The sequence below is a fragment of the Dama dama genome, chromosome 25 (assembly GCF_033118175.1).
Source record: "Dama dama isolate Ldn47 chromosome 25, ASM3311817v1, whole genome shotgun sequence".
In the NCBI taxonomy this organism is placed as follows: domain Eukaryota; kingdom Metazoa; phylum Chordata; class Mammalia; order Artiodactyla; family Cervidae; genus Dama; species Dama dama.
The window spans coordinates 59,684,565-59,703,047 of NC_083705.1; the positions used below are offsets into that span (position 1 = coordinate 59,684,565).

Genomic DNA, 18,483 nt, shown 5'->3' on the forward strand with positions numbered 1-18,483 from the left:
TTGTTTTCCTGAATGCACAGGTACCTCTGTTCTACAGGTGACAGCTACTGATGCAGATGACCCTACCTATGGGAACAGTGCTCGAGTGGTTTACAGTATTCTCCAGGGACAGCCCTACTTCTCCGTAGACCCTAAAACAGGTTAGTACTTTTATGGATATTTGATGTACCAGATGCATGCTGCAAAAAAGAAAGCAGTATCTTCATGTCTGTGTGATCTTCTACATTAGACATTGTTATTTTAGAACTTTAAAAATGCCCTCAGGTTTTCCAGGACAGTGTGATTAAATAATTGAAGATAAATTAACTGTCCTCCTTAATACCTGATTATCCATACCTATACCAGTAAAAACTTTTCATTTTTGCATCTTTCTGTGACATTTAAATAAATGCTGTTTAAAACAGAGATTACATAACGCTTCAGTCTTAAAGTAGTGTGTTATGTAAATGAAATTAACTGAGAATAAAGCCAAAGACATGTAAGCATTTGTTAAAAAATATATGAATTCTTCTCTATTTCTTCTCTTTTTTGTAGCCAAAATAGTCACATCATATTATATTATGTGATACCAAAATGGTAATGAAGGACACTCAATAATTCAGTCTAAGACTATGTTCTAGCAGCATAATCTATAAACCACAAAAACTCATGGTCTTATCAACAAAGAGTTTATGAATAGAAATTTGGCTAAAGATAAATATAAACCCATTTTTTAAAAGTAGCTAAATGTTCAGTATGAAATGCTTCAAGTTTAATAAACAGTTTCAAGAATATACATAATCAGGAGATATAGATAGGCCAGAGAGAGGTCTAAGATGTTCCAGCAGCTTCCTGGATCCTTTCTGGTAATGTGAGAGTCATTCTGAATCTAGTTAACATGTGGGATCTTTAAGTAAAGGTCACTGCCAGATAACTAATGCAGGGGTAATATTTGGTCATAAATATCTCATCATCATACAGTTACATAGCATACAACACGTTTTTCAGGGAACACTGCTCAGTAAGTGCACATTACAGTTTATTAACCATTGCCTCAGACAGTGAGGTACAGTAACTGAAGAGATGCTATGGACAAGCTTACTACAGTAGTTAATGCCGTTAGATTGCTAGGAGGATTGTCATCGTCTTGTTTATAGGAAGGTGCCTTCTTTCTTCCCCTGGGGTGCTCCAACACAAACTACACTGGCCAGGAGGAGACCTCAGACACACTGTCTTAACCCTTTAAATCCCCATAACTTAGGAAGAAAACAGTGAAGGAGTAAAGACACAGATATGTAAATGAAGAATTGCACATATATACCTATGTATATATCCACATATTATGTGCATTATAATTATAAAATAAATGAGATAAATAAAAAATGGGATATAATAAAAATAAATAATATAACGTGACCTAGAGTGAGCATGCAAGCGCTTATGTTAATAGTATCAAGGTATTACTAAATATTTAGAAATAAAAATGTTTACCAGCCTAGTAATCAAACTTCTGGGACAAAAATTATATATATATATATTTATGTTGTTCTGATAGGCTACTTCAGAATTGACAGAAAATATTTTTTACTGAGATATATTTGAAGTGTAACGCTGTGTAGTTAAATGGGTACAGCATGTTGACTTAATGCATGCCTGTATTGTAATATGATTGACATGTAGTGATAAACATTCTTAAGCCAACTCATTATTTGACAATAGTGTTTCTCATTTTGTGGTAATTTCCCAATAACCATGATTGTTTTACATATAAAAGATGTGTATTTCTTACTTTAAATATGCATCTTCCTGGAGGAAAGAATCGAGGAGACTATGTTCCAGTTACCTCATCTGAGGCTTACACACACACAAACACACATGCATGCATGTATACACGTGCACATATACAATTTATTCAATTAACTGTCCTTTTAGGGGGCCGAATGTTTATTTATACATAAATATTTACTTAATAGAATATTGCTAGACTATAGACATCTTATATGGATTTTAAAACTTACCACACACTTGAACTTCTTTAAAACCAAATAATAATTATGTGTGCTTGTGTATATCTGACTATCTGTCTGAGTGTCTGCATGTATTGGTGTGAGTATATGCAAATATGTATATGGGTGTGTGTGTGTGCCTGTGTGTGTGCATATTTACTTTGGACAAAGAAAGCAGGCCAATGTGGATAAAAAGTGACCAGTGTTGAACTCTTCTGTTGCTTGTTTTTTAGTGAAGCAAGTATATCAAACACAAAATTCAAATAAAAATTGCATTTGGTTGTACATATTTATTATGGATTAATTAAGCCCTCAGGAAACAAAAATGATTATCTGAAATATAAATAGGCTGCTATTAAGGTTCTGCTCTTTTGAAATAATCTTTGCTGCTGTAATTTTTGCTCTTTTATTTAAGCAAAATGATTTATTGAATGAAATGTATGCCTCCATATCGATATGTTTTAATTTCAATATTGTATTGGCTGAAGCATCAGGGAAGTCTATGGATATGTCTTCTGCTATCAAGATTGTTTAAATATGCAAATCTCTTGAACTGGTTGTACAAAGTGCTAAGAGGGATTATAAAACAAAATGCTGAGTGTTCTCTTCAAAGCTAAGACGTTTTGGTAATTTAAGCTTAAGAGATCTATTATAATGCAATTAAACATCCTCAGAACTAATGAATTTAGTGGAAAGTGTGCCTTAAATAACTGGAATAAAACACATACAGACATACTTAAAAGTAAGGAATCAGTTGTTATAGATGAGATGTTATATAAGAAAATTGGATGAGTAGTTACTTTAAAATGTAGTTTAATAGTAATGCTTTAATTTTATCTTCTCATTTGGCATGGCTATGACATTTCAGGTTAGTCCATTCAAAGAAGAATAATTATAATGCAGCTGAACCTTATATTCAAATAGAGTTGTGAGTGCTTATGGTTAAGATCAGGACTTTGGATTGTCTTATTTCCATTGTGTTAAAAGGTATATCAGCTTCCCTGGTGACTCAGCAGGTAAGCAATCTGCCTGCAATGCGGGAGTCCTGAGTTCGATCCCTTGGTTGGGAAGATTCCCTGGAGAAGGGAAAGGCTTACCCATACCGGTATTTTGGCCTGGAGAATTCCTTGGACTATGTAGTCCATGGGGTCACAAAGAGTCAGACACGACTGAGCGACCTTTCAATGAAGACTAATTATAATGCAGCAGAACTTTTGTATTCAAATAAAGCTGTGAGTGCTTATGGTTAAGATTCGTGGCTCTTGAATTATTATACTATACATAATTTGTTTAATAAGGTATGCATTGTTTTCTACTGGAATCTCGTTAATCAATATGATGAAACATAAATCCTGTGAATAATTTATTGCTTCAAATAAGTTTTGTTTTTGTTATTTCATAATGCTTGCTTAATGTGGAACAACAGGAGAATACTTCTTAATGATTGATTTAACATTAACTACTGTTTGAAAGATCAGAAAACTGAAAAATTAACTGAGATGACAATGAATTGTAAAAAACATATAATATTTCTGCCCACATATATGTAGCTGCTGCTGCTAAGTCACTTTAGTAATGTCTGACTCTGTGCAACCCTATGGACCCACCAGGCTCCTCTGTCCCCAGGATTCTCTAGGCAAGAACACTGGAGTGGGTTGCCATTTCCTTCTCCAAACATGTAGAAATTGTGTTAGGGTAGCCTTTATGAAGATGTTGTTTTTTCATTGCTAAGCCAAGTCTGACTCTTTGCCACCCCATGGACTGTAGCCTGCTAGGCTCCTCTGTCCATGGGATTTCCCAGGAAACAATACTGGAGTGGGTAGCCATTTCCTTCTCCAAAGGATCTTCCCAACCCAGATACTGAACCCACGTCTCCTGCATTTCAGGAGGATTCTTTATTGATGAGCCACCAGAGAAACCCCATTTATGAGGATGGTGGTGGTGGTATAGTCGCTAAATTGTATTGGACTCTTGCAACCCCATGGAGTGTAGCCTGCCAGGCTCCTTTGTCCGTGGGATTCTCCAGGCAAGAATACTGGAGTGGGTTGCCATTTCCTTCTCCAGGGGATCTTCCCAGCCAAGAGTTGAACCCAGGTCTACTATATTGCAGGCAGATTCTTTACTGACTGAACTACAAGGGAAGCAGTCTACTTAAACATTTTCATTTTAATTCAGCAAAGAAAACTTTTAGAGTTATTATACCAGGAACTGTTTTAATGCTTATGAAAACTACTAACCCTAAACTGAGTATTATGAAGAAGGCAGCTAAGTAAGAAAGCCATATTAAGTCCTCAGAGAACTGAAGTCAAGAGAAATTTTGGCTAGTGCTTGTTTATTCAGTTCAGCTCAGTTCAGTTGCTCAGTTGTATCCGACTCTTTGCAATCGCATGGACTGCAGCACGCAAGGCCTCCCTGTCCATTGCCAACTCCCAGAGTTTTCTCAAACTCATGTCCATTGAGTCAGTGATGCCATCCAACCATCTCATTCCCTGTTGTCCCCTTCTCCTTCTGCCTTCAATTGTTCCCAGAATCAGCTTCTTTTCAAATGAGTCAGTTCTTCACATCAGGTGGCCAAAGTATTGGAGTTTCAGCTTCAGCATCAGTCCTTCCAATGAATATTCAGGACTGATTTCCTGTAGGATGGACTGTTTGCATCTCCTTGTAGTCTAAGGGACTCTCAAGAGTCTTCTCCAACACCACAGTTCAAAGGCATCAATTCTTTGGTGCTCAGCATTCTTTATAGTCCATCTCTCACATCCACACATGACTACTGGAAAAACCATAGTTTTGACTAAATGGACCTTTGTTGACAAAGTAATGTCTCTGCTTTTTAATACGGTGTCTAGATTGGTCATAACTTTTCTTCCAAGCTGCAGTCACCATCTGCAGTGATTTTGGAGCCCCAGAAAAAAATAAAGTCTGTCACTGTTTCCACTGTTTCCCAATCTACTTGCCATGAAGTGATGGGACAAGGTGCCATGATCTCAGTTTTTTCAATGTTGAGTTTTAAGACAACTTTTTCACTCTCCTCTTTCATTTTCATCAAGAGGCTCTTTAGCATTTCTCAACATTCTGCCATAAGGGTGATGTTATCTGCATATCTGAAGTTATTGATATTTCTCCCAGCACTCTTGATTCCACTTCATCTAGCCTAGCATTTCTCATGATGTACTCTACATATAAGTTAAATAAGCATGGTGACAATATATAGCCTTGACATATTCCTTTCCCTATTTGGAACCAGTCTGTTGTTCCATGTTTGGTTCTAAGTGTTGCTTCCTGACCTGCATACAGATTTGTCAGGAGGCAGGTCAGGTGGTCTTCTATTCCCATCTCTTGAAGAATTTTCACAGTTTGTTGTGATCCACACAGTCAAAGGCTTTGGCATAGTCAATAAAGCAGAAATAGATGTTTTTCTGGAACTCTCTTGTTTTTTCGATGATCCAGAGGATGTTGGCAATTTGATCTCTGGTTCCTCTGCCTTTTCTAATTCCAGCTTGAACATCTGGAAGTTCACAGTTCACATACTGTTGAAGCCTGGCTTACAGAAATTTGAGCATTATTTTACTAGCGTGTGAGATGAATGCCATCGTGTGTTAGTTTGAACATTCTTTGGCATTGCCTTTCTTAGGGATTCGAATGAAAACTGACCTATTCCAGTCCTGTGGCTACTGCTGAGTTTTCCAAATTTGTTGGCATATTGAGTGCAGTACTTTCACGGCCTCATCTTTTAGGATTTGAAAAAGCTCAACTTGAATTCCATCATCTCTGTTAGCTTTGCTTGTAGTGATGCTTCCTAAGGCCCACTTGACTTTGCATTCCAGGATGTCTGGCTCTAGGTAAGTGAGCACACCATCGTGATTATCTGGGTCATGAAGACTCTTTTTATATAGTCCTTCTGTGTATTGCTGCCACCTCTTACTATCTTCTGCTTCTGTTAGGTCCATACCATTTCTGTCCTTTATTCTGCCCACCTTTGCATAAAATATTCCCTTGGTATCTCTCATTTTCTTTAGAGATCTCTAGACTTTCCAATTCTATTGTTTTCCTCTGTTTCTTTGCATTGATCACTGAGGAAGGCTTTCTTATCACACCTTGCCATTCTTTGGAACTCTGCATTCAGATGGGAATATCTTTGCTTTTCTCCTTTGCCTTTCACTTCTCTTCTATTCACATCTATTTGCAAGACCTCCTCAGACATCCGTTTTGCCTTTTTGCATTTATTTTCTTTGGGAGATGGTCTTGATCCCTGCCTTCTATACAGTGTCAGGAACCTCCTTCCACAATTTTTCAGGCACTCTGTCTATGAGATCTAATCCCTTGAATCTATTTGTCACTTCCACTGTATAATTGTAATGGATTTGATTTAGTTCATACCTAAATGGTCTAGTGGTTTTCCCTACTTTCTTCAATTTAAGTCTGAATTTGGCAATAAGGAGTTCATGGTCTGTGCCACAGTCAGCTCCTGGTCTGACTGTGACTGTGACTTGTTTATTAACGCAACTCAAATATCATTCCTATTCAAGTTAATGTAGTGCCAACTACATTAAAAATAAATCAATATGTTCAGAGATTCTATACATTTTTACAAAGTATGAAATTTATGTCAGGTGGTCAGAGCAGAAGCTTAAGAATTGAATTGCTGCAAAAAGTTTAGTTCCCTTGACTTAGATCAAAGACAAAACCAAGAATCTACCACATCTCTTTCTGGGGTCTTAGAATGAAGGATTCACAAAGGGCAGATATGAAGTTTTTAATTGAGAATGCACATCTCTAAATAGTCATAGTATTAGTAGCCCCTTGATTGTTCCCACTAGCTGTTTCATAGTCAACAACTTATGAATTATTTCTTGCTTTTTTAAAAAGCTGGTACATATATATTAAATTTTGTCTGTGCCTGTTCACCAAGAAATATGTTGAATCTTCCTTATGGTCAATTTAGGAAACATGAAAACCTAGATTAAAATCTGAAATCAGGGAAAACAGGGATATGTAGTTTACAAAATCCAATTTAAGTTTTATCCACAGTTGCTTACAGTGCTAGCAATGGTGACTACCAACTCTTTTGACTATTAACATGAAGCATAAATCAGTGATTGTTAATGATGGAGTCTGCATAAGTGGTATTTACAGTGGTTTTTCACCACACACCTAAAATAAAGACTATTGAGACATTTATGCAGTATAATATAGATCAGTTATACTTTAAATTGTGAATCACTTTCATTCAATATTTATTTTTTTCTTATTATAATGAATATTTAATTAGAAAATACAGTTACTTTAAACATTTCTGTTGATAAATGCTACTTCTAAGTTTTCAGGTACATACAGTAGAAAGACTAGAAAGACTACCTTTTAATTATATACATAGAGCATCTAAATTTTTTCAACACTTCTAGCTCATTTTTGTACTTGAACGTTTCTGTGATATGATGTTAAAAAAGGACAAACATTGGGTTTCAAACCTCTTGTCAGTCAAACCTTTCTGAATTAATGACATTCATTCCACAGGGAACAAAGCAGTTGACATCAAATAAAATGCACTACTACACCTAGTGATGGCTATTGGTTCTGAAGGCACAAATAATATCATCATTTATTTTTAAAAGGCATTATTGTAAATTTAATAAAGAAAAAGGGACATCCTGGCTTTCCAGTAGTTAAGACTCTGTGCTTCCAATGCAGGGAATGCAGGTTCGTTCCCTGGTCAGGTAACTGAGATCCCACATGTCGTGCAGTATGCTCAAAAAAAAAAAAAAAAAAAAAGATGTAATTGGCCTTTCTATGAAAAAAGTAAATAGTTATCTTATAGTTTAGTTTTTATTGAGAAGTAACCCATATTTATTTGTTTTCCAAAATATCAAAGTTTATTCCCAAATTTCTTGGAGATACTTCCTGGTCAAATCCTAGGATGTACTTAGTATCATAGTAAATTGATCAGTCTACTTAAATTTTATGCTCCCATTTACTTATATCTATATACCGATAATGATAATGCCTATTCTAGCGAGGAAAGTAATGCAATGCTCTCAGTTAATCCAGACACTGGAAAAGTGTCATTACTCGGTAAAGTTCTCTCATTTTGCTATCTTTAATATTGAGAAGAATTTCCAAAATTACTACATAGCTCACTGTAATGAATTTGAGTCTTATCTAAAACAGAAAAAAAAATGATTTCAGGTGGAAGATTTTTTTTTTACTCCAAATAACTATACAAAATTCTAAAAAGCGAGTGTTCCACTATTAAATTTTATGTCTTTCAATTTCTTTCCCAAATTTCAAAGAAAGTATTTCTATGAATATTATTAATAGAAGAAATGTACTTTTAGAAAATGTGGAATGGTAATTTAAAGAGAAATGAGTTAGGCAAAATAACTAGTCGTTTAGCTATGCAAAGAATTAGAGGAAAACAACAGAAGGGGAAAGACTTCTCAGAACGGGATAGAAATCTCTTCAAGAAAATTGGAAATATCAAAGGAAAGTTTCATCCAAAGATCTCTGCACAGTATAGGACAGAAGTGGTAAAGACCTAATAGTAACAGAAGGGCTCAAGATGAGATGGAAAGAACACACAAAAGATGGAAAGAATAAGTACAAAAAAGATCTTAATGACCCGAATAATCGGGATTGTGTGGTTAATCACCCAGAGCCAGACATTCTGGAGTGTGAAGTCAGGTGGGCCTTAGGAAGAACTGCTGCCAGAAAAGCTAGTGGAGGCAATGGGATTCCAGCAGAGCTATTCAAATTCTTAAAAGATGATACTATCAAAATGCTGCACTCAATATGAGAGCAAATTTGGAAGACCCAGCAGTGGCCACAGGACTGAAAAAGGTCAATCTTCATCTCAATTCCCAAGAAGGGTATTATTAAAAAATATTCAAACCACCAGACAGTTGCACTCATCTCCCATGCTAGTAAGGTTATGCTCAAAATCCTGTATGCTAGGCTTCAGCATTATGTGAGCTGAGAACTTTCAGATGTTCAAGCTGGGTTTAGAAGAGGCAGAGGAATCAAAGATCAAATTGCCAGCTTTTGCTGGATCATAGAGAAAACAAGGGAATTCCAAAACAAAACATCTACCTCTGTGTCACTAACTGTGCTAAAAAGCCCTTGACTGTGTGGGTCATAACAAACTGTGGAAAACTCTTAAAGAGATGGGAATACCAGACTATTTTACCTGTCTTCTGAGAAACCAGTATGCCGGTCAAGAAGCAACAGTTAGAACCATGTATGGAAAAACTGAGTGGGTCAGGATTGAGAAAGAAGTATGACATGCCTATTTATCGCCACCCTGTTTATTTAACTTATACGCAGAGCACCAGGCTGGATGAGTTATAAGTTGGAATCAAGATTGCCAGGAAAAATATCAACAACCTCAGATATGCAGATGATACCACTCTAGTGCCAGAAAGTGGAGAGAAACTTAAGAATTTCTTGATGAGGGTGAGGGGGGGGGGGTGAAAAAGCCAGCTTAAAACTAAATATTTAAAACAAAATGTGAGATTATTGCATCTGGTCCCATTACTTCATGGCAAATAGAATGGGAAATGGTGGAAACAGTGACAAATTTCCTCTTCTTGGGCCCTAAGATCACAGCAGATGGTGACTGCAGCCTTGAAATTAGAAGATGAGTGCTTCTTGGCAGGAAGGTTATGACAAACCTAGACAGTGTGTTAAGAAACAAAGACATCACTTTGCAACAAAGGTCTGTATAGTTAAAGCCATGGTCTTTCCAGTAGTCATGCACGGTTGTGAGAGATGGACCATAAAGAAGGCAGAGAGCTGAAGAATTGATGCTTTCCAATTGTGGTGCTGGAGAAGACTATTGAGACTCCTTTGGACAAGAAAGAGATCAAACCAGTCAATCTTAAAGGAAATCAACCCTGAATATTCATTAGAAGGACTGATGGTGGAGCTGAATCTCCAATCCTCTGGCCACCTACTGTGAAGAGCTGACTCACTGAAAAAGATAATAATGCTGGGAAAGATTGAAGGCAGAAGAAGGGGATGACAGAGGTTGAGATGGTTGGATGATATCACTGATGCAATGGACAGGAACTTGGGCAAACTCCAGGAGACTGTAAGGAATGGGGAAGCCTGGTGTGCTGCAGTCCATGAGGTCATGAAGAGTCGGTCATGACTAGGCCATTGAACAACAATTTTAAGAGGAATAAGTTAGACAAAATAACTAGTCTTTTAACTTTAGATATGACTGTCCCAACTCAGAATAGTATCTCTAGATGAGGCAAAGTGGTGTGCTTTCTGTGAAATAATTATCACTAACACATAGGTCTTAACCAACAATAGCTTTGATTCTCAAAAATGACCTTTTCTTAACTTCTTATAGCAGAAATCAATCAGCTATTTAAAAAAAAAGCACTTAGTGGAGGGCCTCAATAATTTTCCTAGGATGTAACTGAAAACAAATTTTAAAGCATTCTTCAGTCTGCATGATGTAATTAAATACATCAACAATTCTCATCCTATTTAATCTCAATATTTAACTTCAAATTTATCTCATTTCACAAATGAACAATTAAAATGTTTGTAGGAAGGTATTATGTATGCTTGGATAAAAGATGTAAAGCCTCTTAAATATTTTATGTGCACGGGCTACGTTGCTTCAGTCTTGTCTGCCTCTTTGTGACCCTATGGATTGTAGCCTTCCAGGCTCCTGTGTACATGGGATTCTCCAGGAAAGAATATTGAAATGGGTTGCCATGCCCTCCTCCAGGGGATCTTCCTGACTCAGGGATCGAACTACATCACTAACGACTCCTGCATTCACAGGCAGGTTCTCTACCACGAGTGCCACATGGGAAGCTCAATTAAATTCTATAAGAAAACATACTTGAATATAGTTATTTTTCCCAATGAAATATTCTATATTTCTTAATAACTAGGAAGTTAAAATATTTAAATTATGCTTCACAATATTTACAAAACATAGACTATTTCACAGTATAATATGTTTTATCATTTTTTTCCTTTGTAATATCCCTAAGTCATATAATAATAAGTGTGTACAAATTATTCTAGATATATTTTCAAATTGTTTTGCTATGATTGAGTACATAATGCCCCCAAATATTATTTTGTAATCCTAATGCTAGAAAATATTTTTGTCTTAGAGAAAAATGTAATATAATCATTCAAAACTGTGCCATATTATCAAATTACTGAAAGAAATATTGTCCCACTTTGTCTTCTATAGGGAAGAATTCTAAATAGTTCCTGAATTTCAGCAGACTCTCTAGTATTTAACAACACATGAATTCCATTTATATAGCATTTAAGAAATAGTTAATGCACTATGGTAGACACAAGTGGTTGTCCACTCAATATTAACTTCTTATTTTGCTGATCCTATCAGAATCCTGATTTTCTCGGGATAGCGACGTAACTCAGTTAAAAAGTTACATTTCCCAGCCTGCCTTCAGCTTCTGTGACCCAGTTCTGGTCAGTGAGACGAAAAGAAAAGACCACCAGGAGGTTCTAGGAAGGTTTGATGTCTCTATACATGTGCCAGGGGTTCCTCTTTCAGTCTTCTAGATTTAAGCACATATCTAATTGCTGGCAGTACAGGAGCTATTTTGTGATCATGCAACGAGCACACAGGTGAAAATCACATGCAAAAGATGGCTGAGCAAAAGGCTGGCAGGGTATTCACTCTGGTTAGGTTATTTTTATGTACAGGCACATACAATGCTGGGAGCTGGATCATTGTGAAATGTGCTTTGCAGGATGATCAATCACTTTGACAGCACAATGCACTGCCTAGGGAGGTGTAGAGCCGGTTCCCCGAGATGACTTTTATTCCTCTCAATGCAAAATCCATGATCCACAGAGAGCACATCGTTCTCTGTATATGAGTAGCCATTTTATAGTGTGAGGACCAGTGCTAAACCAGAAAAGGAAATTTGTCATGCTGACTTAAGTTAAATATCAAAAGTTATACTAATTGTTGATATTTATGAGATCAGAGAATGGAACCAAAGGTAGTTTTCTTTTATACTCCACTGGGAATGCATATTTGAAAAAAAAATTACTATCATCTTGAAGCTGCAAAGTATTTTAAAGACACTATAGATGTCTGATAACTCTCCTCACTAGCAACGATATCTTCATGCCCTATTGACATGACTAAAATTAATATCTGTTCAGTTGAATTGCTTTCTGTATAGTTCTCATGAAAAAAGTCATAGATTAGTGTTCTGTGTTAGTCAGTTGAACTGTTTGTTATAGCCTTAGATGGATCTATATAATTGAACTGGCTTAAATTGAACACTTAAGTAAATTTCACGGTATGTAAATTAAACTTAAATAAAGCTAAACAAGCCGACAAAGAAATGAAATGAATTGAATATGCTTTTTTCACAAATATTAACTTCTTGAAACAAAATTTACCAGCTATTACCAGGAAGGGAGAAAAATAATCTCATTAACTATAAAATGTAAATGGTAGGAAATGATAGGAATCAGTGTTGGTTAATTATAGCATGTTTTATACCATTCCTTCCTGGTTTAAAAAAAAATCACACAGGTTTATCTTTTTTTGTACTTCACTCTGTGTATCCTGCTTCTCAGTAGTTGCAGAAAAGGTCAGAAATTAATATATTGGTATCTCGAGTCCTATTAGCTCCATGGTAATTAATTTTTGAACATTGAATAGATGGTCGACAGAAAGTATTCCAGTTGTTTTGACTGTGAACCTAAATAAGCATCATCTGTGGAGTACAATCACCAAGCAATTCAATTTTCATCCATATATTTATATTTATTCTAAGAGGCTGTTTATTCCCCAGGAATATACTACCATTCCATTGGCTTCCTTAAGATTTCCCCCTAATCAAATATGTTAGATATTAAAATGGAATCTAGACTACCTTAGGATAATATTATTTCTGTCATCTGTCTGTCTGTCTATCTATGTATCTATCAACCATCAACCTCTGTATTTCAGCCAAGTATGATTTGTGCATTTTTTTTTGAGTTAGACTATTATTCCCTTCAGGCTAGTCCCTCCAAGGCAGACTCCTCCAATTCTGGTTGGTTCCCTGTAGTCTTTAGTCAAAACTAACTTCTTTGATCTTTACATTCCCTCTTTGTAGATCTCATAAAACATGAAAAATACAACTTCTGCTCACGTATTACTTTTCCTCTACTTTGAGAGCTCCCTTTTTATAAATCTAATAAATTTGAGATGTAAAACTGTGTAAGTTAAAGATATACATTGTGTCACTTTGATACATTTACCTATTTTAATATGAATGTATTAAATTCATATTTGTCACATGACATAAATATGGTGCTATAGTATCTATATTCAGTATCCTGGGTATTGAATTCTCTAGGGCTTATTTACTACTTGGTATAAGTTTGTGCTCTTAAATCTCATCACTCTTATCCTCTCAGCTCCCCCATCCCAGTAACCACCGCTTTACTCCCTGTCTTTTACAAATTTTGTGCTTTTAAATTTTACATATAAATGATATCACGACAGCTCTTTTAATGTGTGGACATGACCATGTTTTTGTTGCTCTCCAAACCAGATCCCACATAGCGCCTTATTCTTGGAAATAAGTTTCTAATAGCTTTACTGAGGAAATATATTATCTAATTTTAACTATAAGTTTATAAAAGTTTGGTAGAAAAATGATCTATTTTTATTAGAAATTTCATTTTTTTTGGTAATTATTGGGCTTCCCTGATAGTTCAGTTGGTAAAGAATCTGCCTGCAATGCAGGAGACCCCAGTTTGATTCCTGGGTTGGGGAGATACACTGGAGAGGGCATAGGTTACCCACTCCAGTATTCTTGGACTTTCTTTGTGGCTCAGCTGGTAAGAATCCGTCTGCAATGTGGGAGTCCTGGGTTCAATCCCTGGGTTGGGAAGATCCTCCTGGAGAAGGGAAAGGCTACCCACTCCAGTATTCTGGCCTGGAAAATTCCATGGACTGTATAACCCATGGGGTCACGAAGAGTTGGACACGACTGAGCATCGTGTAATTTGTAAAAAAAATTACAAATTTGATTTTTTTGTAATTATTATCATTTTTATTATACTTTCTAACATTTGACCCATCTTTGGTCTTCTATAAACATCTTTTTATTTTTATTTTTCTATCCCTGTCAGTCAGGTAACCTTCTAGTTTATGATCCTTTTCAAAGGAATGGCAGGAAATGAGTATGTAACTGCCGTTAGATGACCAAGTCTTTGAGGGCATCATCATAAAAAAAGCATTAGTGATTTGCAAGATAATGGAGAAAATTATTCCTGAGAAATGAAAACTCATTTTACATCTATATAGTTGAAAAATGAATTCCTAAAGTTGAAACTCCTTGATAATTTCCATGACTCATCTTTATGTCTTCCATAAGAATTCCAGCAGGATTCCCAGGTGGCTCAGTGGTAAAGAATTCACCTGCCAATGCAGGAACTTAAGGATACACAGGTTCGATCCCTGGGTCAGGAAGATCCCCTGGAGGAGGAAATGGCAACCTCTTTGGTATACTTGCTGGGAAAATCCTATGGACAGAGAAAACACTGGCTTCAGTCCAGGAGGTTGCAAAGAATCAGACACAGCTGAGCAACTATGCACAAAAATGCACAAATGATTTACGTGTCATGTGACAAGTACATGACAACACCATATTTATAGAAATATGATTCATGAAGTGTGGTTTCCAAAATAACCAGAGTTTCTAATGTAACTCTCATTTTATGTTATTACCATAATTTAACATAATTATATTATTTTTCCAAAAGGTTCTTCTCTTTCACTTACTGAATTTAGACAAGTTGAACATCTGAATCAGAAAAGAATAATTAAGTTATGGTCTTTAATATTCATTTTTTTCTGTTTTTTTCCTTTCTCTCATTTTCTTTTCCTTTGATCTTATGTACCTAATTCTTCCAACCTTTTTCAGTAAGCCTCTCTTTTAAATGTTAAATAAATGGCTAAAGTTGCCATTCCCTGCAGAGTGGGAAGAAAACTGCTGTCCCCAGTATTCTTCTGAAGTTTCAAATAGAAGCAGGGAAGAAGCCTCTTCTCTGATTTCTAGGTCCTAAATCCAATTTTAGTTCTTAGGGCTACTGTCTTCAGTCTACTTCTCCTGGAGAACAAAGTCACCACTCCTTTGTTACCTAAAATCTGCTAACATAGGATCCTGGAGGAACTAGAATTTTTTGAAGGTTGAGGAAGTGTGGGAGGTAATTATGACTCATGAAAAATAAATCAACTTGAAACAGAAAAATAAATATTCCATATTCTTCATTAATCTGTCTCATTGGAAATTTCAACTGCCATTTTATTTCAAAGAAGCCCCATTTCCCTCACTCTTCGAGCCATTTTTGTTTGTTTGTTTGTTTATTTGTTTCTATCTTCTCAACACCTTTGAATGTTCCACAGAAATGGGATTTTTTTTTTATTATGCGGATAAATACAGACTTTTTTTTTTTTTTACACTTTTGTTCACCTGACTCCTACAAGGAGGTCTACCCCTTCTCCAAGTAACAGTACGGTATGGATTGTTTTCTTCTAAGAGAAGATGCACGTTGATCCCTGGGTTGGAGACATTCACTGATGAAGGGAATGGCTACCCAGTCCAGTATTCTTGCCTGGGAAATCAAATGGACAGAGCAGCCTGGTGGGCTACAGTTCATGGAGTCACAAAGAGTTGGACACAACAGAGTGCATGCAGACCACAATCAATCAGTTCAGTCGCTCAGTCGTGTCTGAGTCGTTGTGACCCCATGGACTGCAGCACGCCAGGCTTCCTGTCCATCACCAACTCCCGAAGCTTGCTCAGACTCATGTCCAGCAAGTCCGTGATGCTATCCAGCCATCTCATCCTCTGTTGTCCCCTTCTCCTCCTGCCTTCAAGCTTTCCCAGCATCAGGGTCTTTTCCATTGAGTCAGTTTTTTGCATCAGGTGGCCAAAGTATTGGAGGTTCAGCTTCAGCATCAGTCCTTCCAATGAATATTCAGGACTGATTTCCTTTAGGATGGAATGGCTGAATCTCCTTGCAGTCCAAGACACATACACACATACAAAAGAGAAGAAAAGAGAAGACAGGAAATTTTTAAGAGAAGAAGTTGTCCTTCTCTCACACAGATATGTGTTAGCCTTCTTTTAAAACATATACATTTCCCATTTTGTTAATGAAATATTTCCCAAATATGCATAACTTAGACCTTTTATTATCTTAGCAACATTTCTCATCCTTTTCTGTATCTACTACCAGTTATTTCTATTTACAGTAATTTACTCACTACAATCATTATTTGTCCTCTTTGTATTTCTTGATCCTTGCTTGTTTCCTTCTTCACTTTTTTTCTTTTTCCCCTCACTGGATTCTTCCACTTTAGTCAGTAAAATTTCATTTGCTTTTCTTTAAAAAGGGTTTTGTAATTTTTCATCTCAATCTGATGTTAACTAAAGAGTTTCACAGAATGAGAATTGTAAAGAAACTGCTACAATCTCAGCAAAACCCATGCACTTTTCTTGGGAGAAAAATAATAAAAGCCCTTCCTATTGGGAAAGATCAGGTACACGAATACATGCACAGCTCTGGGAATCCACCAAAAAGTACTGACAGACAAGCTTTCCTGTGGGCACACCCGTGTTTGCAAAAGACTCATCAGAGACTGCCGTCCCTAGTTTGTGAAGCATTCATCCAAAACAGTAGTAAGTTTGGTGTTAAGAGATGAGGGCTTTGTGGTCCCAATCCTTCGCTGTGAAGACACTGTATGCAAACTAAAATAAAAGCAAATAAAAAACTAAAATAAAAGCAAAGGATAGCATAAACAGCTTTGAAAAGCTCTCTACTATCTATTTATCTACTGAATATATTATACATATTAGAAATTATGGCATAATTGGTAGAAATATTATATATGTGTGTGTGTGTCAGCATCAGACACAGTTATCATCAACAACTGAAATTTGTTCCACATTCTTGAAGCATTTATTCATATATTCATTGTGTGAATAAATGTTTATGATGCATTATAGGTGGCATTTCCTCTGCTAGCTGAGTATTTATAGTTTGACTTGCGGTTTTACTGACATAGCCCCTATACACTCAAAATGCTCAATTCCCTCTGATAGCACCACTTGAAAACAAATCCGGGAACAGCAGTATGCCTGCCAAGATGGTTCATTGTTGTTTACATCCCTTCAGTCCTGCCAAACACTGGCGAACTGACTGCTAGATGTAGCTGGTTGGTAGGGGTGATGGAATAGTTCTTTGTTTAAGGCACTTGATAACCTTATGTAAATAAAATAAATAATATTAATGCTTTGGGCTTCTCAGAGCTTATTTAAGAGCCATGCAAGTGGAGTTACTCATGGAAACCAATTTGATTTTCAAAATTAATTGTTCTCTTCTCAATACTTCTTTTTTAAAATTAATATTTATTGGAGTATAGTTGCTTTACAATAGTGTCTTAGCTTCTACTGTACAGTAAAATATATCAGCCATCCATATATATACCCTCTCCCTTTTGGATTTCCTTCCCATTCAAGTCACCAGAGTGCATTAAGTAAAGTTCCCTGTATTACAGAGTATGTTCTCATTAGTTACCTATGTTATACATGGTATCAGTCCAGGATGCTTGGGCTTCTCTTGTGGCCCAGCTGGTCAAGAATCGACCTGCAATGCAGGAGACCTGGTTTGATCCCTGGGTTGGGAAGATCCCCTAGAGAAGGAAAAGGCTACCCCCTCCAGTATTCTGGCCTGGAGAATTCCATGGACTATATAGACCTTGGGGTCGCAGAGAGTCAGACACGACTGAGCGACTTTCACTTTCACTTTTCATCAGGGCTGTATGTGTGAATCCCCATCTCCCATTTCCTCCCATCACCCTCCTTTCCCCCTCATTATCAATATATTTGTTCCCTACATCTGTGTCTCTATTTCTGCTTTGCAGATAAGATTATCTATACCATTTTTCTAGATTTCACATTCGTGCATTAATATATGATGTTTGTTTTTCTCTTTATGATTTACTTCACTTTGTATGGCATGCTCTAGATTCACTCAGATTAACAAATGGCCCATTTTCCCCCCTTCTATGGATAAGTAATATTGCATTGTATATATGTACCACTTCTTTATCCATTTCTTTGTCTGTGAACATTTAGGTTGTTTCCATGTCCTGGCTACTGTAAACAGTGCTGCTATGAACATTGAGCTACATGTATCTTTTTGAGTTATGGTTTTTCTCTAGGCATATGCCCAGGAGTGAGATCACTGCTTAAGTCTATAGCTTTTTATCTGTAGCTGCAGTTCTCAATCTTTATGTTGCCTCAACATCTTTTAGTACTCATATTTATAATGTATTCTCTTTGGGGAAATTAAAAATGGTCATTCTCAGTGGATGAAAGAGAGAAAGCACTGGCGTGTAAGGTAGAAGGATAGAACACTCAATAAGAATAACTTACTGATACATGAAAGCTAAAATTTTTCATTTCTTTTGTCATCACTTTCT

The 18,483-nt window shown here is 36.4% G+C and overlaps 1 protein-coding gene across 6 annotated transcripts in view; it reads left to right on the forward strand.

The window, feature by feature from the left end:
* The window catches only part of CDH18 (cadherin 18), a 1,208,767-nt gene that overhangs the window by 951,528 nt on the left and 238,756 nt on the right, over positions 1–18,483 (forward strand). For all 6 annotated transcript variants that reach the window (XM_061129307.1, XM_061129308.1, XM_061129303.1 and 3 more), the window contains one exon: positions 21–140. In XM_061129307.1, the coding sequence (XP_060985290.1) occupies positions 21–140 (120 nt within the window). The remainder of the gene's footprint in view (positions 1–20; positions 141–18,483) is intronic.